The sequence below is a fragment of the Magnolia sinica genome, chromosome 1 (assembly GCF_029962835.1).
Source record: "Magnolia sinica isolate HGM2019 chromosome 1, MsV1, whole genome shotgun sequence".
Lineage (NCBI taxonomy): Eukaryota > Viridiplantae > Streptophyta > Magnoliopsida > Magnoliales > Magnoliaceae > Magnolia > Magnolia sinica.
In genome coordinates this window covers 109,529,384-109,555,870 of record NC_080573.1, presented here as the reverse complement: position 1 = coordinate 109,555,870, position 26,487 = coordinate 109,529,384, and the positions used below count along the sequence as shown (strand labels likewise).

The 26,487-nt window shown below is 40.6% G+C and overlaps 1 protein-coding gene across 3 annotated transcripts in view; it reads right to left on the bottom strand.

The window, feature by feature from the left end:
* Positions 1–4,135: 4,135 nt before the first annotated feature.
* LOC131253664 (ubiquitin-conjugating enzyme E2 2-like) overlaps positions 4,136–26,487 on the bottom strand; it is a 38,639-nt gene continuing 16,287 nt past the window's right edge. For 2 of the 3 annotated variants that reach the window (XM_058254766.1, XM_058254775.1), the window contains 5 exons: positions 22,456–22,589; positions 22,290–22,315; positions 20,643–20,732; positions 13,564–13,652; positions 4,136–4,506 (listed from right to left, as the gene is read on the bottom strand). In XM_058254766.1, the coding sequence (XP_058110749.1) occupies positions 4,378–4,506; positions 13,564–13,652; positions 20,643–20,732; positions 22,290–22,315; positions 22,456–22,589 (468 nt within the window). In that variant the 3' untranslated portion in view covers positions 4,136–4,377. The remainder of the gene's footprint in view (positions 4,507–13,563; positions 13,653–20,642; positions 20,733–22,289; positions 22,316–22,455; positions 22,590–26,487) is intronic. The other variant, XM_058254784.1, reaches the window with a different exon arrangement.

The following is a 26,487-nucleotide window of genomic DNA, read 5'->3' as shown; positions in this document are numbered from 1 at the left end:
TACTCAGAATATCTAGTCTGCAAGTTTAAGAAGTTCATTCATGCGTTGAAACATCCATCACGATAATGGTATCTAAAGTTTCATGAAGTCGTTATCTCATATGGTTTCATTAAAAACATTGCAGATAAGTGTATATATGTGAAAGTTAGTGGGAGTAAATTTATTATTTTAGTTTTGTATGTTGATGACATTTTGTTGGCCATGGTGATATTGGATTGTTGCGCGAGACTAAAAAAAAAAAAATTCTATCTCAAAACTTTGAGATGAAAGATCTTAGTGATGCATCATTTGTCATCAGCATTCAAATTAGCCATGACAGATCACGTGGACTGCTTAGCCTGTCGTAGAGGGCATATGTTGAGAGGGTTCCTGAAAGGTTTAATATACAAGGTTGTACTCCTGACCAAGTACCTATTGTAAAATATAACAGGTTTGGACAATTTCAGTGTCTTAAGAATGACCTAGAAAAGGGCAAGATGAAAGATATATGTCAACAGTACGGAGCATCATGTATACTTAAGTCTGTACGCATATGGACATTGCTTTTGTAGTTGAAATGTTAGACATGTACCTTAGCAATTCAGGGATGAACCATTTGATAGCTATTAAGAAAGTATTGCGCTACTTGTAAAGGACAAATGACTTCACACTCAAGTATAGGAGATCTGACTATTTGGAGTTGATTGGATATATAAGTGCAGATTTTGCTAGCTATCTCGGCAGCAAAAAATCCACTTCCGGCTACGTATTCATGATGGTTGGTGGAGTCATATTATAGAAATGTGTGAAACAATTGATTATGGCGTCTTCCACCATGGAAGCAGAATATTTAGATTTTCATGAAGTTAGGCGATCTGGCTTCAAAGTTTTTTATTTGGTTTACAAGTTGTGCAGATGATCTCAAAACCATTGAAAATCTATTATAATAGTTTAGTTGTAGTTAACTTCTCCAACAACAACAAACATTCATCGAGGTCAAAGCATATTGACATTAAGTACCTTGTTATGGAGGAAAGAGTTCAAAATCATCAAGTGTCTGTAGAATTCATCAACATGAAGCAGATGATAACGTGTACTCTCACTAAAGTCATTCCTATCACGCTCTTTAAGAAACATATAATTTCTATGGGTTGTAGATCCCAATGATGTATTCGAGTAGTGAGAGTTTTTACTTTTGATATGACTATATACAAACATTTTAGAAATCTCTTTTATATGCATTGATGATTTTACTATTTAGTTTATATTTTGCTTCTTCTTCAGTGTATACATTCAATTTTGAGTAAGCAAGACTTTAGTTTATGTCTTGGAGACACATTCAATAAAACCACTTGACGATAGGCACGTATGATGACATTAGATGTGTAATCTTCATACCACACCCCATATAATCGATCCATGTCGTTAAGGCTTTTGGTATTCGTGACTATAATTCATCACACTTCGAAAAGATTAATTGTTGTGTTGACTATCATGATCCAGTATCAATAGTTTTGAATGGACTGGATTTGGCAAGCATTGCTCATAATTATCCAATGATGCTGTTTTGAAATTCAATAGGGCACCCATTAGATTTAGTGAAATTACCCAATGGTTATAAGGTTTATGTTATGTGGCAAATATTTATGTGGGAGAGAGAGAGAGCAAAGAAAAGAGATTTCTGGAGCATCGAGGAGAGTAAATTCGTTTCTTTGCCTCTTTATGAACCATGTAAATCTCGTCTCCAACAAAATGATTATATCTTGCTACATTTTATTTTCCAATTTATTTTCTTTTATTTTGTGGCACATAGTTTTAGGTAGGGTTGTTGGTTGTGCACACAAGGTGTTTGTGGTTTGCTCGAATCTGCTTATGGATTGTCGTGTTTAGACACCACAATAGAGCTAAGTACACAACATGGTAGGGTGGCCCATCTAAAAAATGGCCTTCAAAGCAACCCTAACAAAGAAAAACTTTTAGCTGTCAACATTAAGCACTGCTGGAAAGAAAGTATGGTCTAATGGTTAAGTGTGATTTATAATGGGCCCACTAAATGGATGGTAATCATCGATCCATACACTTGTATAGCAAGATGCCCCAATCATATTTTGGTTGTTCCTGCTCTTATCGAATCATCTATTGTACATATGGCGCGTTGATCACGACTGAATGATCTAGTGGGCTACCACTATGGCACTCTCTCTGCAGCAAACGGTTAAAATTTAGTGAAAAATAAATGAGCAAAGATCCACATTAATTGGTGAAATTTCACAAATGGATGGCTGTAATCACCCATTAACCAGGACTTTTTGATATTGATAACAATCTATCAAGTGGGCCATCCATGGTGGGACCCACATGATTGAATCATCAGAGAAGTGGGGCTAGATATACGATATGTAAATGAAATTTTAAAATTAGTATTCATTAAAAAAAATTAAAAAAAATTAAAAAAAAAAATTAAAAATTAAAAATTGATAAAATTTTGATACTCCATTAATCTAGCAGTCTGATGATCCATGTCCATGCGTGCTGTGTCAACATTCAATCCGATGTGCACTAGAATCATCGGACTATATGATTGTCTGCATACAATCCATTGACAGGACCAAACAGATAGGCGGTCCCAAGCTCATATGCATCCATCCGTGCTGTGATTGAATGGGGAGCGGATTATCTGTTACCCGGGGTTAAGGTGTTCCCCTGACCGTGTGGGGCGACTTTGATGTATTTGTTGTATATCCACACGGTCCATCTGTTTTTTAATCTCATTTTAGGACGCGATCCCAAACCTTGAGAAGACCTAAATCTCAGGTGGACCACACCACTAAAAATAGTGAATGACCATTAAAAACCTTGTGGGCCACAAAAGTTTTGGATCAAGTTGATCTTTGTAATTTTTTTCCTTCATCCAGGTCTTCTTGACATTATCAACAGGTTGGATGGCAAATAAAAATTAAGAAAGCCTTCCAATGGGCCCTTTGGAATTTTTAATGGTGAGGCACCCAAACAGCACTGTTTCTTCTGGTGTGGTCCAGCTGAGATTTGGATCTGCTAGATTTTTGGACCACGTCCTAAAATGGAAATGGCTGGAGAAACGGATGGACAACGTGGATATACAAGGCATCATCAAGGTGGGTCCCACAGTAAGGGTAACACCCACTAAGGTGTTACCTGGGTAACACCTAATCCGCTCTCGATTGAATGATTGATAATGACTATGATATTAGCAATCTGAACCTGCATTCATCTGCATTCATTGAGGCATATCCAGTGCGACAAGTATCACCAAGATTTTGAAAATCCTGCAATAATACAGCGAAGAATACACTAAACAATATTATAGCAACAAATTCAAAGTATCAACAGATTTTAAAATATCGCATTTTTATTATGATATCGAGTCAGAAAACAGTAAACTTAAAGAATTCATCATACAAATATAATTTTAAATTTTAAATTTATTTATTAATTTACAATAAATATTTTAAATTACTTTATTTTCGACAAGATTTTCTTGTTAATATCCATGGAGAAACCTCGAATTTTGAAAATCTCCCCAAAAATTTCTGGGCTGAGAAATCAAAATTCACATGCAAAAATTCTTCCAATCTGCAGCTAGGATCATCTGAACTGTGTGATTTTTGGCATATGGCCCATCCAACGTGGGACCCAAGAGATAAAGATTCTAAATCTAATGTCTGTCCACGTTTACCAGGAGTGATTACTTGACAAGTGCTAACTTGAGTATTAGCAATCCCCAAGGTGTCCAAGGCTTAAAGTGCGGCCCGGTTAGCATAGCCAGATATGTACCTGGACCTGGCACTACTAGCAGGACAACATGGATGTATCAGCCTGAAAGTCTGATGCAGGGCGATACAACGCCTTATTGGTAGTGAACAAGAGAATTACACATTTTTTTAAAACAGACACATCACCCTGGATCATCTGTGAATGATATGCCTGTATAGGCTGCAAACAGTTACATACAGGGTGATATGACCCTACATCAGTGGTGGATAAGATGATATTTTAAACCATGATGGGATCCTTTTACCAAGACTGAAATTATAAAAGAAAACCGAAAAAAGAAAAAAAATAAAAAATCCAAGACTCTTCAAAATGGGATGATGAACTTGATCTCCTAAAACAAGAATGCATGAAATGCTACTATATACATGAAACCTGGAAGCGTGCATTTCATAAGGACATACAGAGATTTGGCCAAGGCAAGCAGAAAAACAAAAGGTGAATTTCAAAACGTCCATCCATCCTCAAAAGACAAGCAAACAAATATGATTATTACAAGTGTAACAAGTTGGACCAGAATGTATACCAAGTACCAGCATACTCAAACAGCAGCAGGAAGCATTCAACAACCCGTCCTGCAAGAGTAATTTAATCTGCTGTCCAGCTCTGCTCCACAACTTCTCTTACCCTACGGTTGTAGTCGCGCTTGTTCTCACTAAACACGCGTGCAGCTTCTGAATTTGCAGGTGAGTTTGGATTCGGATCACAAAGCAATGACTGCAAAGGACGATGGAAGTTCAGACCAAAGTAAAACTCATTTGGAACCTCATTTGTAATGAAAAAAAAAAAAGGAACCTCAAATAATTTCATTATGGGGCTGTTTGTTTTCTAATTCGCCAGTATAAATACCTATAAATAGGTAATAATTAATTACCAGTGTAATTCCTGCACCCTTTTCAATGCTGATGCTGACTAGGAGCTTTTTGAACACAAAAATCGAGGGTGCGAATTTCATGTGGGGCCCACTGTGATGTATGTGGATTATCCATGCTGTCCATCTGTTTTGCAGGCTGATTTTAGGGCATGAGCCCAGACTTGAGGCAGACCCAAAGCTCAAGTGGAACACACCAGTGGGAATTGAACGCCTACCTTTAAAAACTTTTTGGGGGCCCTAGAAGTTTTGGATCAAGCTGGTATTTGTGTTTTCCCCTCATTTATTTCTGTGTGATCTTATGAATGGGTTAGATGATAAATAATCTTGTGGACCCTACGAAGAAAAAACTTTTCAACGGTGGACGTTTCACGACCACTGTTTGTGGTGTGGCCACTTGATCTTTGGATCTGCCTCATTTTTGGGTTCATGCCCTAAATTGTTCCAGTAAAACAGATGAACGGGTTGGATATGTCACATACATATGGTGTGGCCCAAAAATTTAAGTCGGTACCTTTGGGACCACTTTTCGAGGAAATATTCCGCTTCTTTCAAACAGGGGTAAAAATTAATAATTTTCTATTTACCGGAGAAATGAAAAATCAAACACCCCCTTAAATGGGGAATAAATCGTCATCCAAACAGTCCCTATGTGTAGATTTCAAGAAATCAGAAAAATGACTTTTTTGTTTGGTTAACTAAAGAAGGAAACACAAATAACAGCAGCATGTACTTTGAGGTAGATTTAATGGTGGGATTAGTTGTCTTCATACCGTGAGATATATATATATATATATATATATATATATATATATATATATATATAGAGAGAGAGAGAGAGAGAGAGAGAGAGAGAGAGAGAGAGAGCTCACTTTGCTTATGTGGCCAGAGTTTTTAATTGTTTTAGGGCCCATATGCATTTGATGGACTCAAATCCTTTTGAATCCATTTAGGTTTGCATTTCTGACATGGTCTGACAACATGGGCCCCAAGGCTTCACATCATTAAATCCTTCATTCTGTGCAAAGTGCAGTGATTGTGGTTTTTTTTTTTTTTTTTTTTTTTTTTTGTACCCATAATTACAATAAGTGATATTTCTTTTTTCAGGACAGCTAAAATCAAAATGCAAGAGACATCAAGAAGACCCATGAAACCCTGTACACTAGACAGGCTTTTTTGCAGGAACATTCTACCAGGTGCTTCTCCTGCCTCAAACTTGCGCTCTAGCACCCTGCCATTTATACTTGCAATATTTTGAAACAGATGCTTGCCTGCTTTCGCACCAGAATCCACTGCTAAATCCCTTCATGGTTCATGCAACTATAAACAGGCATTATGTGGTAAGAGGTGTAACCAAAGATGCATATTATCTAGGAATAATATCACCAGCCATGAAAGTTTGCCCATGAACTGTGAGCCTAAGTGAGAGGACCTTATTTTTCCAAACCCTATAGAAATGGGAATGTTTAATCATGTAACCAAAAATAGAAGAGATGGTTTCAACACAAAACTTCACCAAATATCCTTATCAGCATACTAGCTTCACAAGGAACCTTAACAATGAGTTTATGCGAAAGTAGTTTATATTGACCATCAGCGGTTAGTAGGGTGCAACTCGGGTGGGTTGGGCCAGGTTGAGGGTTGACCTGAGCACAAACCAACCTCAAGAGGATCCAACCGCAACCTGATCTGATCCGAATTCCTACCCAAGGTGTGCAACCCGAATTCCTATACTCAACCCAACCTGACCCAACCCAAATACATGTGATTATTCCCCACCCAACCTAAACCAAACTGACTTTGCTCAACCCGTGCCCAACCTGATTTCAAATCGGGTTGGAGTTCTCCAACCTGAGGACCTTGACATCAGGTTGAATGGAACTCGAGTTGCAGCCCTAGAGGTTAATGTAAAAGTCCATATACATAGCCACAACCATAGGTATGAAACAATGGACAATGCTATTTTATTATTTGAATGATTCAGGTTATTTTTCTAGAATGTGTAGCTTCTATCCCCTTTGAGCATGTGTTGATTCAGAGTAGAAGGTTATTCGAGTTGTTTCCATAATCCTCTTCAATCAATTTTTAGGTTTTGATGCTAGCTTATAGCATTATACTTGTGGGTTGTTTGTGCATACAAACAGTCCATTATTTGCTGTATTCATCAAACGTGCAGCATTAGAGTCACTTCTTCTTGACAAGAAGCTGCTTGTAGTTTTGTAATTTGTTTCTTGTTCTTCTTGTTTTTTTGAAAGATAATTGTATTGAAAACGAACAAGACTGAAACACAGGGAAAGCACAACAGAAAACAGAAAAACAGAAAAACTGAGACTGAGAGATCCGCTGAGATAGCAGATCAGAACAGCTCAGCTCAAACCCCTAAAAACAACAAATCAGCGTTCTTCAGCGCATCAACCGGCGTGGCCCATTCTATCAGGGCCTTCACCTTAGAGGACACATACTGCGTGGTATGAACGACATCCCTGAAACATCTGTTGTTACGTTCTTCCCAAACAAACCACCAGATGGCAACCTCCAGATCTTTGTTCTCTCTTTTTGCCCATATGCACTCCATGCCACGCTTTCAGGAAAAAATCCGCCCTCTCAGGGAAGCAGGAACTGATGTTGAAACAACAAAGGAAATCGGCCCATATTGAAGAAATAAAGGAGCAATTCACCAGCAAGTGATCAACTGTTTCCTCCTGCTGCATACAGCACAAGCAAATGTTAGGAATGATCATCCCTTTTTTCTGCAAATTGTCGATGGTCAAGATCTTCCTTTTCCCCACCAGCCAGCCAAAAAGGTGGGAGTGTATTTCCATAAGAAGGCCTCCCCTCTGGGCTGATTTTGGAATCTATTGGAAGTAACGTAACTGTACAAGGAGGACACCGAGAAGCAGCCCGCCCTGTAAGTGGAGGACTCTTCTAGTCCACCAGCCCCCGCTCGCTTTCCCGTATTTATGCTTAATAACATCATTCCAAAAACTGCCGTTTTCAGCCCCCAATCTCCAAATCCATTTACCTAGCAAGGCCTGATTCATAGCCTTGAGATCCCTTATTCCAGTCCCTCCATCTGCCGTACACCTACACACATCCTTCTATTTCATCAGGTGAAATTTCTTCCTCATATCATTCCCGTTCCAAAGGAAGTCGTGCCTACACTTTTCAAGCGTCGCCAGCACTGCACTGGGACATTTGAGCAGTGAGATAAAATAAATAGGAAGATTGGAGAGGGAGGCTTTAATTAGGGTGAGATGACCGCCTAAAGATAAGTAACGACTTTTCCATCTAGCAAGAAGTTTCTCGAGCCTGGAAGTGACTTTCTCCCACATTCTTATGGGCGGCCTGCCGATGCAAAGGGGAAGAAGGAGCAGGGGAACGAAGCTGCGGAACACCCAAAGATACCCGCCAAGGCCGCGAGCTCATCGTTGTCCAGATTGGTGCCATAGATATTGGATTTAGCTAGATTGACTTTTAGCCCTGATACAGCCTCGAAACAACGGATACCGGTACGCAAATTTTCAACCTTTTCGACCTCGGCTTCCGAAAATAGCAAGGAGTTGTTTGCATATTGAATTATCGATATCGGGTTCATCAGCCCTTTGATATTGATCCCACTTAAGACACCTTCCGCCTGACCTTTGTGCAGCATTCTGGAGAGGGCTTCCATGACTATAAGGAACAAGAGAGGGGAAAGGGGATCGCCTTGCCTGAGGCCCCTCAAGCTTTGAAAGAACCCTTTAGGAGAGTCATTTAGAAGGACGGAGAAGAAGGCAGAACCAATCCATTCCTTTATCCAGCCTCGTCACTTTGACCCAAAACCCATCCGCTTCATAAGATAGAGCAAAAAATCCAAATCCACGTGGTCGTAAGCCTTTTCAATGTCAAGTTTACAGATAACTGACTTCTTCCCGGAAGATGAGGCTGAATCCTCGTTCACGATGAGAGCTGCATCCACTATCTGTCTGCCGGCAATAAAAGCGCACTGATTTCCAGAGATGATCCTCTCAATCACTCGGCTCAAACGGGAAGCAAGAACTTTGGCTAGGATTTTATAGGGGCTTCCCAACAGGCTAATCGGCCTGAATTCCTTCAAGGAGGCAGCTCCTGAAACTTTTGGGATGAGGGCAATAAACAAGGCACCAAAACTCTTGGAGATCCTACCTTTTCCATGGAACTCAGCAAGGAATTCCAGGACATCACCTTGAACCACCTCCTAGAACTGTTGAAAGAAAAGGATGGGGAAGCCATCTGGCCCCGGGGCCTTCTCCCCAGCCATACTGTCGAGGGCCTGCTTGACTTCTTCAGCTGAGAAGGGGGCTTCGAGCAAATCTACCTCGGCAACCAATAAACCTTCAAAATGAAGGTCATCGAGATACGGCCTATGCCAGTTTCACAAGCGAGAAGGCTAGAGAAATATCTCACTGTTTCATCGACGATCCTGTCTCTGTCATCTATCCGAGCACCGTTCACCATGAGGGAGTTGATCTGGTAGCCATGCTGTGGAAGAATCTGGTATTGCGATCGGCTTCTTTCAACTAGCTTATACGAGCTTTTTGCTTCCAGGAGATCTCCTTCTCCACCACTCTATCTGCCAGCCCCTGACTTAACTGAATTCTACGAGCCATGATGTTGGGAGTTATCGGGACCCCTTCTGCTTGGATATCAATCTAGCGCAGCTCTGTTAGATGGGCTTCAATTTCCATCTCCCTGTCGTGGTATTCTTTTTTACGCCATAGCTTCAAAGCTTTCTTCAAACGTTTCACCTTGGAACACAGTTTGAAACTAGCGTGACCATCAACTGCGAACTTTGCCCACCGATCCACAATCATCTGTTTGAATCCCTTGATCTTCAGCCAGGAACAATCGCAACCAGGAACAATCGAACCGGAAAGGCTTTGTGCCCCAATTCTGCCATCCACATCCAGCAAAATAGGGCAATGGTCCGATGTAACCCGAGGAAGGGCAGATTGGGAAGAGGAGGGGAAGACCTCAAGCCAGGAAGGGGAGATCAAGAATCTATCGAGCCTGGATAAGGTAGGAGCTGCGCGCCCATTGGACCACGTAAATCTAGAGTCTATCAGAGGGAGGTCCACCAACTCTTGATCATCAATCCATCGGGAGAAGGAAGCCATTGCTGGAGTAACCTTGTTCCCATGGGTCTTCTCCTCTGTGAATCTGGTGATGTTGAAATCTCCCATTATGCAACAGGGGCCGTCGAAAGAATTAATGGAAGCAGAGAGTTCTTCCCAAAATTAAGGCCTATACGAGTCTTAGTTAGGACCATACACCGAGCAGAAAAGGCAGGTAAGACCTAATGAGATATGCTGCAGTTTAGCCGACACCGAAAACAAAGCAGACCAATTAGCTTGGACCGACCAGAGGGACGATCGCTAGGCAAGGATAATTCCACATGCGCTACCCAAAGCATCTAGCACAACCCACTTGGCATCCCTGGCCTTCTAGAGAGTACCTATCAATCTAACATCACAGCCACTGATCTTCGTTTCCTGAAAACAAACGATATCAGGGCGATGCCTATCACAAGAGTTTTTTATCAGTCTCCGCTTCTGTTTGGACCCAACTCCTTTGTTGGACAACCGCACTTCCCCGAACTTCCTGTCCCTTTAAGCTGACTGAAGGGTCGGCTGGATCTCCTAGGCCATCAGCTAAACGATGCAATTCCCTGCTGTTGAGCGATCTTACTCGTCGGTTTCTGCCTTTGGGCAATTTCGAGACAAAGGGGCCTGCCACGAGTCTCCACACACTGGAATAGGGCTAAGAAATCTTCGGGGCAGTCCCCAAATGAGAGCCTTAAGGATTTGCACACGTGCCTCATGGCATCTCTGATCCATTTTTTCTTATGAATGGTATCTAACAAGGTGGCTTTGTGCGAATCGTTAGTAATCTGCTGCGAAGAGTCTTCTAGCTATTCGCATCCGAAGAGGTTCCGCTTCAATCACTTCGAGATCCGGCTGATCTTAGAACAGAGTCAGAAGTCATTGCTCAGACCAGTCACCTGAAGAAGGTCGTGGGGAAGAGGGCTCATCGGTTAGAGAGGGAGGATTGTCCAACCGATAGGAGCCTTGATCAAAATCAGCACTGTAAGGAGGTTGCAGCAGCAAATGGGTTATAGTTGGGCTTGATGAAAGATTGTCCACAATCCCAGCCCGAGGATCCGGCGCCCAACTATGTTGCAGACGACCCGGCGATGCAAGTTGATGGAGCATGCCTATTGTAAATGGAGGAAAAGAAGAGGAATCAAAATCCTCAGTATTCTTAGGAACTATCCTACCATCCGATCGCGAGAAGGACTCCAGCAATAAAGAGATATTGCAAGAATTTGGACCTGATAAAACCCCGAGCTCCAGAGTCTCCTGAACGGGCTGACAGGTTAAGTGGACTCGGGACCCGAGCCCGGCAAAATCGGGTAAAGCAGAATCGGGTCTAGGAAGTGGGTGCTGCAGATCTAAGGCGCCACGCGTCCCAATCACTAGGCGTTCGCTAGGATAATCCAGATGAGGGGTACCACGTGGCACCATCCCATCCAGTTGGGTGTTGCATGGATCCCCAGCCTGATCGGGGGCCCGATGAAAATCCGAAACCACACCACGCGTCTGGCCAGGATGAATACAGCAGACTGGGTGTTTATTGTTGTCAGGCCACCCGACTGACTCTCTGACAGAAGGCAACTCCTACCCGCCACGTGTTGGCACTGAGGCTATTTGATTAACACGTGTCGCGCGTGTCGCTAATGCTTCCGCTACACGCAACTGCCTCGAAGGGAGCGTGTCAAACTGACTGACACAGGGAGGCACCCGATGGCAATGTGTCGACATCTCCTCGAGTTGATCATCGCATGTCTCGCCACGGTCAAGAGAAGGGCGGGAAACCGACGCAATTGAGCCACACGTCAAGATCTGGTGCTGCACGTTCGGCGTACGGGCAGCGTGTGAAGGAAAAAGAATCGATGGTCTTCTGAAGGGCCGAAAACGAGCTTCGTCATCTTCCTTAGCTGCAACTTCAGCCGAAGTGGAGTGAGGATGTTGCTCCTTAGCACGCCAATAATCACCCCATCTAGGCATAGGGGAGTTCCTCTCTTCCTTCTGCAGGGGTAATGCGATCTGACAACCTTCCACAGAGACCTGAAGGTGCAGCGGAAGGGGATCGCCCTTCTTCCTGCAAATGAGAATTCTAGCCACCCCCATCTCCTCCCCTAACTTTGTCTTGCTGTCCAATTCCACCAGGACTCCTAGAAGCTTAGCGACATCGATGAAGAACGCATCGTCCCAAAGTTCAAGGGGTATTCCCCAAATAAGAAACCAGGCTTCCTCCCACCCGAACATCAAGTATCCATCCCAGCTCTGAACACTGACAATCAGGCCTTCGCCGTGGATAGACCCTGTCATAATCAGAATGTCCGGGCTCAACCTCGGACAGAGTTTAACCCATAAATCGTTGTGACCGATAGGCTTGATCGAGTATTAAGCCGGTCGAATTCGACAAACACTGTCGATCCAGTGACGAACCTGTAGGATGGAGGTCCCCTCCCTGGTGCGAATCACCACCAAATCCCGTAGCCATTCCTTAGAGAGCTCTACTCACTCTTGGGTAATACGCATGGAAAAAGGTTGCAGACTATCCTCCTCGACCAGCTATTTGCTCCCATCTTCCTCTCTATCCTTGCCCTTCGAGATGTGTTGGGCAGGGATCCTTTTCGAAGAGACTTCGAAATCGAGTAGGACATCCCTATAGGAGCATCCCTCTGGTAGTTTCGGTTTGATCCTGACGTCGGCCGTTTGAGCTAATTTGAGGGACAGGGGTTGGACAATTCGATTCTTCTGGCTGGGGCCAAATCTCGCGCGTTGGACCAAGAGAGGCACCCCACCGAAACGCTCTCCGTGAAGCATTAGAACAGCTCTGGAGAGCTCTTCTTCGGAGCTCATCCGAACGAGAGCGAAGCCCCTGTATTGCCCTAAGGTAACATCCCTAGGCATGACAACCTCCATTACCGCTCCTGCGCATCCGAAGACTCTAGAGATGTTGATAGGGAGCCATCTGAGGGGATACCCTTTTACGTACAGCGTTGGGAAAGACGAAGTTTTTCTCTCTTGGTTAGATTTCCTTGGGCGACGTCCCTTTCTTCTTCCGATCTCCGTCCATTCCTCCATAGAAATACCATCATTGGCACCATTCCTTTCTCCCGAGAAGGCCGTATCATGGGTCCTGAGACTCCTCCTGCTGACGCCTGCTTCTACCGCTCCTTTCCCTCGATGTTGTGATGATCCACCGCGGTTTCCGTAGTACTCTCATCTTACATCTGCTCTTCCTTCTCTGTCTTCATTTTCTTCCAGATCGTCGGGATCTAGATCTTTGTCTTCCATTGCATCCCAAGGGTCACTATGATAAAATGGATGGACAAAGACAGAGAAGGGCACCATCCCATTGCATTCCAATGCATCCCTCGATGCTGTGATGATCCACCGCGGTTTCTTGTTCTTTTTTTCTTGAAACAGCTATCATTAACTATCTAAAAAAGGACCATTGAGCTAGTCTAACTTCACACCTGAGAAATCCATTTCCACTCACAAATACCTATATTCTCATTTCTTGGTTCCTATCTAGACGTCCACTTCACATACTTTGGTTACTATATGTAACAAACTCCAGGCTTGATCGCATTTGTTTCGAATTTCCATTGCTCGATCTACCAACTATTGGTAAATGCAAATTGTTCAACAAAAAAAAAAAAAGAAGAAGGTAAATGCACATTGGTGTTGTGATTCTCACTTTATGCAGCTACTTAAAAATCTCAATTTACTCAGCATCTTCGCAAAACAATAAATGGTAAGGTAAATGGAAGGCATTAATTGCTGACCCACAAGTGAAAGCCTATAGCGTACCTGGATGGATGTAAGTATTGCAGCAACATCATAGATAGGACTCCACTGGTTCTGTAGGATATCCAAGCAAATACTCCCATCCGCATAGACTGGCAAAATTCAGGGGGAAAAAAAGAAAATAAAATAAAAGTAGAAGTTAAAAAGGGCTCTAACATTCAGCCATAACCTTCAATGACAAGTTCAAGTTAGAATGAACTTCTGTAAAATCAGAACATATGAAAGAAAAGGCAGCAGTTGAAGGAAGGATGCTGCATAAACTCAGGAAAAAGTGAACAGGCACCTCCCAACATAGCCAAACTGCATGATTTAACTGTTAGATTACGTATGGATTGCTTTTGGTGATGTGTATATTCGACACTAATGAGTAGAGACGGAACACATATGAGTAGAGATGGGAGTACTTTTAGCCATTATTACTCCGTATGTGTATGTATATCAGTCACTGAGCTCTCAATAATGATACTCACTCCATTCTCCAAATCCATCTCTCAAGCTACAATGGCATCAAAGCTAGGGTTCCTAGCTTTCTGGGGTTTGTTAACTATATGATGAAAGGTTGGAGGCACGATCTCGCTTCTTTTAGTGCAAAACACAATACACATCACTATTCACATGAACAGTTATCATCATTTTTGTTGTTCTTCAACAATCTTTGGGTTGTGTTTGCAAGTGCTTATGATTAATTGTGATTGATAAGGATCGTTTGGATTTCTTTTTGAAGTGCTTCTCAAGGAGATCTTTTTCAAAAAACCAAAACTGAGTTTTTTCTTCATCATTCATCTACCAGTTGTCTGATATGATAAGCATCTCCAGGAAACTGAAAGAGCATTGAAAAAACAAAAAGCAGAACTTTTGGGATTGGAACCATATGGTTGATAAATATTTGAGATCAGCACATAAAAAACAAGGTTTCAGGCGTATTTTCTTATTTTCTAATTAATTTGAATTTTCTCATCCTTTGAGTTAGTTTTTATTAGTGACAATCTGACATTGCATCGGAAAATCAACACTTAAAACTAGTTTGACTTATTTTGGATGATATTTGAGAGTGGTGATGATCTTTTGGCAGAAATTTGCCATCGTGGCTCATACTTTCTGATTACTTTATCTGTAGTTAATTTTGTCCTTATTTGATTGATCTAGGGACTGCTTGATCTCGGAGCTTTTGCTTTCAGCATCTTTTATGGAGATGGCCTCAACATCGATGATTTTGTCTGTATTTATCAGGAGAGTTTTCTTGTTTGATGTCTCTACTGTTAGAGACTTGGAAACATGAACTGCCATTTGTGTTTGTCAGGACAGTTTTCTGGTTTGATGTCTCTACTGTTAGAGACTTGGAAACATGAACTGCCAATGCCACGAAGATGAAAAACAAAAGCTCCCAACTTCCTCCGCTTTTGTTGCACATCAGGATTATTTTGTTGAGAATCTCATTTAAATGCAACTATGCTCAGACTAACGCATGCATGGGATCAGGATCACTTTCCAGAGGAAAAAAGGTCAAGACAAACTCTGATGGACCCCAGAAGCAATATGAGGCCCTTCTACTTTTTATGACATTGGCAATCGGCACCAACTCCTCAAACCCTCAATCGCAAAGGATCTGAAGCCATTAAACAGCTAAGCAAAGGAATGGTATGAGGCCCTTCTAGTTGCTAGGGGATTTGATCAGGAATATGTAATCAACTGTGACAAGACCTTTTAACAGAGGCAAATATGCATTTAGTTTGTTCTCCAACTATTGGAGCGTGGTAAATGTTTCAATCAGATGTGAAAGATAGACTTTTGTGAGTCTGCATGCAGCCTAGCTCAATCATTATTTCTCTCTACTTAACTCACGGCGAGCATGACTCCAGTATAATTGTCTCTGATGTTCAAATCATGGGTGATTTATTCTGTTATTATATGCAGTTGACATTATCATAACGAGTTATGGTATGGTTTGGATTCATACCTTAAATGACACCTACAATAGTAGTTTGAGATGAAGGAACTTGGGCCCCTATGCTTTTTTTTAAGGGCTTGAGGTTGCTCATTCTTCCACAAAGCTACTTGTCCTAACCGAAGTCCACATATAAGTTGGCCATCAGCCAATGTGGAGCCAAGCAAGGTCTCTTCACACTCCAACTAACTAATGGGGATTGTATGACACAGGACAACTAACCACTTGCTCTAAAAGCTTGAAGTGATAGAACATGGCGGCGAATCAATCCCTTTTTCTCATAGCCCAGGCCCTACATCCCATGGGCTAGGTCCTCGGCCGAACCCCCCTCGTGGGCTCCACATCACACAAGTTCCGCCTCACACGGGTCGCCCACCCCGAGTGTGCCCCTGCATTAATCACCCCTGGTGAAGAGTCTCGAACACGAGACTCCCGCTCTGATACCACTTTGACGCAGGACAACTAACCACTAGCTCTAAAAGATCAAATTGATAGAGCATGGCGAATCAATCATTTTATCCAATAGCGTAGGCCCCACATCCCATGGGTTAGGTCCTCAGCCGAACTCCCCTCGTGGGCCCTACATCACATGGGTTCCGCCTCACACGAGCCACCCACCCCAAGTGTGCCAATGCATCCCACAGGCCACCCCACTCCGGCCCTATGTGAAAATGCCCCTGCATTATTGTACTTGATCCCACTCATTATAGCCAACTTGTTGGCAGCTTGGTCTATTTGATCATGCAACTATAGATCAAGCATGATTCAAATATTCTAGCACTCATCTCCATTCCTAGTGATTTTGCCAGTTTTATTATCGAATATATGTAGGGTACTGTTTCATGCCCTCAAATCACCTTATCAACCAAAGATTCAGTTACATGCCCTGTAGACTGGGCTGGGGAAATCTTTTTTCCCCCATTCAAGGCAACAGAACTTTTATTAAAATAGTGTCGAGATGGCGTAAAAACTTACAACCTGCCCAAAGAAAGAAAAAATCACAATCCTTCAAAGCATCTATACAAGAAGCAAGTTCAGTTAAGGGCTTGTTTGGTTCCAAGTAATTGCTGGGAACATCATAATGATTACTTTTAATACCCATTTGGATGGGAGGGAAAATAGGGAGTTAATTCTGCCTCGAAAACCAAAATTGTATTGGTTGTGATTGCCTTTGTAAAATCCGTGGGCCCCACCTTGATGTATTTTTCTGATCCACACCGTCCAAGTCCATCCATTTTACTAGCTCATTTTAGGGCTTGAGCCCAAAATGAGGCAGATTGTATGCTCAAGTGGACCACACCACATGAAGCAAGGGGGATAATAACGTCCACCATTAAAAATTGAAATTGGTACAGGACAAATAGTGATGGTGTGATGTGTATTTATCATCCAACCTGTTCAAATGATCAGAAAGTCATTGATGAACTAAAAACACAAATATTAGCTTGATCCAAAACTTTTGTGGCCCTCAAAAAGTTTCCAACGGTAGGTGTTTGATTTCCAGTGTAGTTTGTGATGTGGCCCACATGCACTTCATATTTGCCTCATTTTTAGGCTCATGCCCTTAAATGAGCTGATAAAATGAATGGAGGGTGTGGATAAGACACATACATTACAGTGGGCCCCACAAATTTTAGTGTCTGGTTTTTCTCTCATCGATTTTAGTGCACTGATCACCGTCATCTAACCAGCTTATATGAATTTAAAAGGGTAAATAATTATTACCCATTTACCATCATTTACTTTGGTAAATGGTTAACCAAACAGGCCTTCAAGAAAACTTGCCCTACAAAGAACCTCAATCTCTAAATTACTCATATTTTTTATGCATCACCCATTTCTTCCCCTCAGGTTCCAAAGACCGGCCAACATCGCTAATTTCCATTCAACCCTCTCTCGCTTCTCAAGGCTCACCCCATGCAGCAACATAAACAAGCTCGTTGTTCAGTCCGGCATCACCCACAACATACTAAAGATATTGAGAAGACTAGGCCAAACCATGTGAGCAAGTGGACAATGAAAAAACAGGTGATCCACTGATTCGGCATCTTGCATCTCCTATGCACATAACACAAACATTGGGGATTACCATTACTCTTTTATGAAGGTTGTCTATGTTCAAAAACCTCTTCCTCCCAACTAGCCACGCGAATGCCGCCGCTTACTGTGTAGCCCCATAGTGCCATCCTCCACCAAAGAGTGAAGCATCTCATAGAATGAATGAACTGAGAATCGACACAAGCTATCCTTTCACCACACCATTCTATTCTTCTCCCCCACCAATGGATCATATAGGAGGATTCTATCAAGAAGTGTAACCAATGTTCCCATTGTCGACGAATTGTCGATATTATCGCCGATAATATCGGTGTCGCTGCACTAGCAACACCGAGCGACAAATATACATTTCTCTACCAAATATTGGCGAAATGTCGACGATATTTTCGATATCTCGATAATTTGGGGTTATTGTCGACAATATCGATTGTAGCTACCTAACAAGTAGCCCAATTACCCTTTTTTACGATAAAAGAACGGAGTTGTCTTTGAATTTCGGTGTCGCTAAAATTGTGTAAATACATTTTAAAAAATGGGGGGAGCTTTCATTTCGTTTTTTTTCTTTTTTCTTTTTTAATATCTGAGAGTGATTTTCATACCTGTTAGCTGATCAAAAGAACGCAATCTTATTGGCATCGATAGACAACGCCGATCTTCGATAGAGCCATAGAGGTAACAAAAACCTCAAATCTTCCCTTTCTTTTTTCGATTGGTAGATGTATCTCGCAAGAGACATGATTTCGGAGATTAACTAGGGATTTTGGGTGGATTTCTCGTTGATTTGGGTCACATCTAAGGTTTTCAAACTCCTCGTAAAAAAAACCTCTTTTACGGCTAAACTCTCCAGAAAATAAAACCCTCCGTTTTTAAAGGGATGACCGAGGAAGTCACGGGCGTGCGTGTGACTTGCCAGACAATTTCGGTTGGTGTTTTGTTGGCCCATCACGATGCAATGTGTTTTATCAACTCCTTCTATCTATTTTGCTAGATAATTTTAGAGCATTAGCCCAAAAATGAGGCAGATTTGCATCTCAAGTGGACCACACCAAAGGAAACAGTGATGATTAAATGCCCACCATTAAAAACTTCATAGGGCCCACTATAATGTTTATTTTCCATCCAACCTCTTGATTAAGTCACACAGACATGGATGGAGTGAAAACTCAATTATCACTGAACGCCTACCATTAAAAACTTCCAAAGGTCCACCGCAATGTTTTGTTGACCATCCAACCCGTTGATAAGGTGTCACATACCTGGATGAAGGTAAAAAACAAATATCAGCTTGATCTAAAACTTATGTGGACCACCAGAAGTTTTTAATGGTTAATCACCATTGTTTCCTATGGTAGTCCATTTAAAATCATTCCAATCATCACTATTGGAGTGATTTCTTATAGCGGTGCATGCTTTTTTGGGCCCCAATAAATGAGAACTTATCACATAATGCATTCTTTTTGTAATTTTTTTATTCCTAAATATGCAAATATGTGTATTTAGGCATGTCCTAAAGTTTCACCGAAAAATTCCGCCGTTTTCCCATGTTAACTCCTTGTTTTCCACGCATTTCTGGTTATCGGCGATAACGATATTGTCTCTTTATCTCTGGCAGCGAAACTGGTAGAGATACCAAAAACCCAAACGTTGGGTGTGACGATGTCTTCAATTTCCTCATCAGAAATATTCCTTCAGCAAGGAGGTGACCACATAATCACATTTCCACGAAATGAAGGCTGGGGATGGCACTGACAGCTGCTACTATAGACTTGTACTTCTAGGTGACTCCCTCCTAGAAGAGAGAGCCACGTGGGAGATACAGATTCATAATCCAACCCCAAGGCTGAGTATAGATCAATGCCAATTGCAGCTTCAGATGTGGTTTGGCTCCATTATTTTCTCATTGCCATGGGAGTCCCTGTCCAGCCCTACTCTATTGTGATAATCAGAACACTATTGCTAGCAATCCAATCTTTCATGAGCAGGTCAGACATATTTAGAAAAACCACGACTTCACCCACCATCATTCCAACATGAGACATTATCTCTATTATTACGAGCTTCAGCTTGCTGATTGATTCTCTGGGCCACTCACCATCATTTGCATCAAATGATTCAAATAAAATTGATCCCAAAATATTCATATCCATGATATGATTTGTTTTCTGTATAAATTGTAGGATGGTATCTCCATGTGCTCCCATAGGTGTCTCATCATGCAGTTAACCTTGTTGCCTATGACCCTGTCTTAAAGGCCTTGTTTGTTAAGGAAATAATGATGCATCATGTTTAAGAAAGCATGCAATACATGTTTTGATTCTATCCACACATGCATGCATGGATGCGCACCCAGCCTGCACCCAATGTGACGCACCCTCACCCACCCATGCATGCGTGCGCCCACATACACAGCATGTGAAAATGTAGATTCAGATGCACACACAGATCATGTTAAAATGTAAGTATGGGGGTATAGCTGCTATTCCTTTGTTAGTGAATGCTATCATGTTCCCAGTAATGATACATAACCCTTCCCTCCCTCTCTCAAGCTATCAAGTTCCTTGAACCACTACTGTAATCCATTCTAAATCGAAAAGCTCCTTGTAATCTGCAATGTCCAGTTTGACGCATGATGAAAATTAAAAGCTCTGATTTTCCACAAAATGCACAGGAAATCCATGTTTTGAGATCCAAAAAAGTGCAAATGGTGCTACTGAAATTGCAGATATAAATGCAGATCTATATGTGTGAATAATATAATATTTGATTATAAAAAGTGAAAATATTCTTTTCAACCTTAAAATAAGTGCAAATATGATGAATATTGAAATGCACATATCTGAAATACCCATGTCCTCCATTATCATGTGAATAAGGAAAAAAAAAAAAAAACAACAACAAAGACGAGAAGAAGAACGAGAAAATTCCCACACTAGGAATAAAGCCAAGTGACTATTGATATTATTCACAATATTCTCTACAAATGTATAAAGTGAGGCCCCTACGGCTCCTAGCCTCCTAACTACTTGAGCAAGTGAAAGGCAAACATATCATTGTAAAACTTTTCTTGATACCAACTTACTATTTGGATGGAACATCCGAGAAACGAATCGAACTGTTGGTGGCTTATTTGGATAATCCTCCATAAACTGAAGTGTCAACTTAAATGTACCTGGAGCACCCAAAAGAGATGTTGAGAGATGTAAATGTATTTTATTGTTGAGATGCCATCATCATCATCTAAGCCTTATCCCAACTAATCGGGGTCGGCTACATGAATACATTTCTGCCATTCCACTCTATCAACGGTGTGGAATGTAATATTGTTTGCATTCATGTTAACAATTATGGCATAAGTTTGACGCCGGCTGCCAACCTGATGCAACCCTCCTTTATGCGGGTTGGGGACCAGCAATGAGAGCATAAAACTCCCACAGGTGCAATGCAATAGAATATTACATAGGTTGATTATAATCAAGCACTATCTAATAGTCTATTATGTAGGTTGATTACAATCAACGAGTCTGTAATCCTATGTTGCCTGCTTATGTGTGCACACCTGCATGCATGTGCATGTTTGTGCACATTTTTTTACAAATGATTTATTTTATTTACATCTCAACAACATTTTAATGTTGAGATGTGAATAAAATAAATCATTGGTAAAATGATGTGCACAGACATATGTGCGTGCATGCACGCATGCGCAACATAGGATTAAATATATGTCAAGCCATGTGCTTACAACCTATTGTTCATAAGCTACAACATACAAGGTCATCTCTAGTCAAGATGAGATATGACTTCTTTCACAAGCTCAATCCGAGATGATACTCAAATAAGTATCAAGTATTTAAAATTGATATATTACACCATAACAATCAATTATTCCATTCCACCCTCCAGTTTTACATCTAAATGACATATCCAAGGGTGTTCTTGATGTATACAAGGGCATTCTTGGCATGTTAACGCTGAATAGACCATCAATAATAATTTCTTTTATGTAAGCACTATGCCTATTATAATTTTTGGCATGTCCGGTCCACCTACAGAATTAAGGAATGAGTATATGGTTGCATCATCTCTCACATTAAATGGTGGAGATTGAGTAGGTAGAGACTGTAGCCAAAGGATATCATGCACGCAATAGCTAATCTTGTAGTTATAGATACGAAAGGTTTATGCAGCCGCCTTCTCTCCAAAGAAGTGGCTTCATCAGCATCAATCCATGCGTGGCAGCATAAGATGCAAATCAGACTTGAGATTTCTATCAACCGTGATTTTTTATTTTTTATTTTTTGAAGATTCTCTAGCTCATGAATTGGCCAACTGGGGGCAGAAATAAAGGTGTAAGTTCTCCCAGGGATTTCGCAGCCAAATTACCTTTTTTCTTTTTTCTTTTTTTCTTCTTTTTTTTTTTTGGGGGGGAGCGCAAAAACATTGCCGTTACACTCACAGTTTGGCAGCCGCCCAAAACAGGCCATTAGATTATGCAACCTAATAATAATTTCAAGTTCACAGCAAGGTAGCAGAATTAGAATATGGTTAATGGTTGCGTTGGAAAGTTATGGAACTAAAACCTAAGTCCGATGAATACAAGCAACAAAATCAAATTCACCAAATAGAACATGACAAGTTTAAGAACCACAATAAGATGAAACAAGCCAATCTGATACAGGATTTATACCCTTTCTGAATCAAAGCCTAAACACAAAAATTGACTCACCTCCATCCCAAGGAGTGTCATCAGGGCTGCAATTCAAACCCCAAAACAAAAAGATTTCAGCAAGATCGAAAGCTGCTCCAAGACACTTAAGATGTCCAAATTAATAGGACCAAAAGCATGATGTAAAAGAAATTTCACGAAAACAAAATTATCATTCCTAACTTACCCAAATATGACAGCATTCCAGAGCATGATGTTGTTGTCTTGGGGAGCACCACTAATACCTGCAGGAGGGTCATGTTGTATCCTCTTAAAATCCCTCATCAGCCTTTTCCTTGCAGGAGTTGACATCCTCACCGCCTATGAATTTATGCCCCAGGAGAAAAAAATCAGGAATAGGTTTAGCAAAAAGAAACAGGAAACCCCCGGCAAGGCTCCTCACCATAAGTGAGTATGTTACTCTCCCTCCCTACGATCTTCACTGTACAAGAGGCACGTGTCTAGGATGATTGAAACATTGAGAGCTTCCAATCCGCATAAATGAACCATGGCTCTAAAAAATGTTGTGATTGGATGATCCTTGCTTTCCAATCCATGAAATTTTGTCTGCTCAAATTGGACAATGTTTCTTCTTCTTATTCCTTTTTAGTTTTTTTGGCTCATATTTTACCATGCATTTGCATACCTCTTAGGCTCTTATAGAACGACTAGGTTGATAGTTGTGATCTTCAGGGGCATGTCTGCATGGCAGCAGCCCAAATGAATGGTTCCAATCATCTTAGACATGTGTGACATGTAAATGTTAGAAATATGGAAGAGGGGGAGAAAGAAAAATGATCACAAAAGACAGAAAGCCTTGCGAGAAAACCTCAACAACAAGGGAGAGTGAACTCCAAATTCAAACTCATAAAAATGCACCTAGAAAAGAGTTCCTAGCCAACCCAGTCAAGAACAAGAACAAGAATGAGAAGAAAAGGAAGGAGAATGAGAAGAAAAGAAAAGGATTAAGAAAAAGAAGAGTAAACAGGTAGATGATCACATGTCAAGGAAAAGAACATATCAGCAGTCCCTGCAGGGATCAAATTATTTGGGACAGATAGGGTCAGGTTGGATAACCTGGGAGTGGAGAGGAAAGGCAGCGGCTGACATTGACAGGCGATCCAACGTCAAAAAAAAATGGGTGCGTGCAATGTTTTCGGTATCAGTATTAATGCATGTATCACACCCTTGGAATACAGATACATATTGGTATTGCATGGAAAATATTGCATGTATCAGGGAATGCGTAGCTGTCTGAGGGAAATTTTGGAAAACATTGGGAAAATGATGGAATTTTTCAATTAAACTTCAGGAGATGTTAAAAGAGACATGATTACATGCTTAGAACTCAAAACATTAAAAAAAAAAAAAAAAGCATGCACAATAAGTTTCCTTCTTAAAAAGCACTAAACTATGTGTCGTCTGACAGAAGTAATGCAATGCTACCTAAAATGGGTTCATATAATTCATAAATCATATATTACAAAAGAGTGTCTGACAGAACTACATCAATTAATTACACCAAAACTGTACTATAGTACATTTTCTTTAAAAATAATTTTAAAATATTTTTTTTATTATTTAAAAAAAAAGAAAACAATTTTATTTTCAAAAAACAAAAGAGTTATTGATATGCAGATTAGCCTACACTCATAAATAGACACATAGATCAAGGCAATTCTAGTTGATCACTGATTTTTTTAAAAGATAAATAAAATACAAGTAGTGTCATATGATTTTTTGACACCCTACTTGCAATTTAAATCGGTGAAAACGAAAGATTTTCAGGTTTTCCCCAAATTCTTCCATTTTCCTCAAATTAAAAAATTAGAGCAAAAAATCTATGATTTTGCATGCAAAACATGCATAATCATAGATTAATGACTTGCTTATACCAAATCTAAATAAAAGAAACAAGTAACAACACCCAAAATTAAATAATTAATGAATGGGTTTCAGCCTGATTACGCTCTTCGATCACGATTTCTCCACCCAAACTTATTTTCTTTTGAAACGACTCAAAAGGAGTTGCCAAAATCCAGTTACAAACAGATTCCCCTAAAAAAATTGGAAAAAATGGATTTTTATTTTTATTTTTGATGAACTTTTTTGTGGAATTTTCGCAAGGAGATGCACTGCCCTTGTATTGCCCAGTGTTTGAAATATCGGTATCATGTAAAGTATCACACCCTTGGGATATGGATACATATCGGTTATCGCATGGTATATACCGGTTGTATCGTGTAATGTATCACTGTTGTTGGAAACATGGGGAAGCATTGGGAATTGGTCGAATTTTTCAATTAAGCTTCAGTGATTGTTAAAAAAGACATCAATGCACACTTATAAATCAAACAATACAAAAAAACAAGCACACATAATATGTTTTCTTTCTATGGGGTCGTAATCTATGCATTGTCTAATTGAATTGATGCAAGTATGTTCCAAGTCTATTCATATAATTTATAAATGTAAGAAGACATGTGGAAACACAAGCAATACATTCAAAAGCAAAAGAAGAATAACTAAATCAGCTTACATACATGTTTGATTTTATGTTTGGACACAAAGATTGCAATCGATTTGCGAGAAATTGGAAAAAAGAAAAAATCAATTTTCCACAACTTGGCCCATCTCCTCCAAATCTCAAAATCATAGCTCCCAATAGTAACAATTTGACACTAATTTAACATGATTTACGGACAAAAAAAAAAAAGATCGAAAATTGAAAATGCTCACCAGATCAAACGTGTGGGTTATATCCCACTAGTTGTGTGTTTCGTATCACACAAGTGGGAAACAAGATATATCGTGGGTTGTATTGGCCAATATCATCGATACTGAAAACACTAGTATTGCCAATACATATCACACCTTATTTTTTATTTTATTTTTATGAACTATTTTTGGAATTTTCACAAGGAGGTGCACTGCCCTTGTATTGCTGATACATATCACACCTATCATTATCAATTATACAAGGGAACATTATATAGGAGATCTAATACATTGTGATATATTGACATTATCATGATATATCGCACAATATCATCAATATATTGTGTGACACAGCTGAATTTTACAATTACCCCTGTTTATTGTATTGGATACATGAAACACTGATAATATTTGCTGATATATCAGCCGATTGTTGATGACACAAAACATTGATGCAAGGACCCATATTGCCAAAATTTTACCAGCGGTTCACAAGGAAAGTCCACACGTGTCTAGCAATGGCAGGCTCAGTAAAAGGTGATGCTCTCTCTCCAAGCCCAATTCTGTTTAGGCTTAAGAACTAGTGGTTGGAGCAATTTGGTTTGTTTCAGTTCATCAATTGGAGGAATGACTTCAGCGTAGACAGATATGTGGGCTTTAGAATAGTGCAGAAGTTGCAATTACTCTAGTTGAAGCCAAAGGAGTGGAGTAGAGAAAACTCAGTGCAGATGATCTGAAGAAAGAGCGAATCTTTAACTGCGTTGACATTTACAGGGAAGAGGAGATAAGCCAGCATTGTCAGAGGAGAATGGAGAAGGAGACTCTCAAGTTTGAATATCAAGGTTGTTAAGGAGGAAGGAATCAGCATGGAGCAGAACTATAGGATGATATGGCTTGAGAAAGGAGAGAAAAACACATCTTTCTTTCAAAAGATAACAAACAAGAGACGAAGAACGAATTGTTCAACCAAGGCATATTGGTTGAAAATGCTGTTCATATTAGACAGGTGATTGTCATATTTTATGGACATCTTTGCACTAAAGAGAAAATTACGGGACTGAGATTAGATTGTCAGCATTTTAAAAGGCCATCTTGGGAGTTAGCAGTGTAGCTTGAAAGAGAATTTAATGGACAGGAGGTCTGAAAGTTGACGTTGGAGATGGATAAGGAGCTGAAGCCAAACGGCTTTGCTAATGGCATTCATCCAAGATTGGCGCGATTGTAACCAATGTTAACACCCCCCACCACCCACGCACACACATGTTTTCCATTATGAATCGAATTATCTGGATTATGGGTCATTTGCAATCTGGATCACCATCTTTACCCATCCGAAATTATGATTCTATACTCCTAGTGTAGAGTTTTATATATATATATATATATATATCTGAACGGTGGACATATTCCACCAGCATTTTATTGAATTGACAGGATTTACAGCCATTCGGGCAGGTCCAAACAAAAAGAATTGGACCACACCTATCATGTACCAAAACAA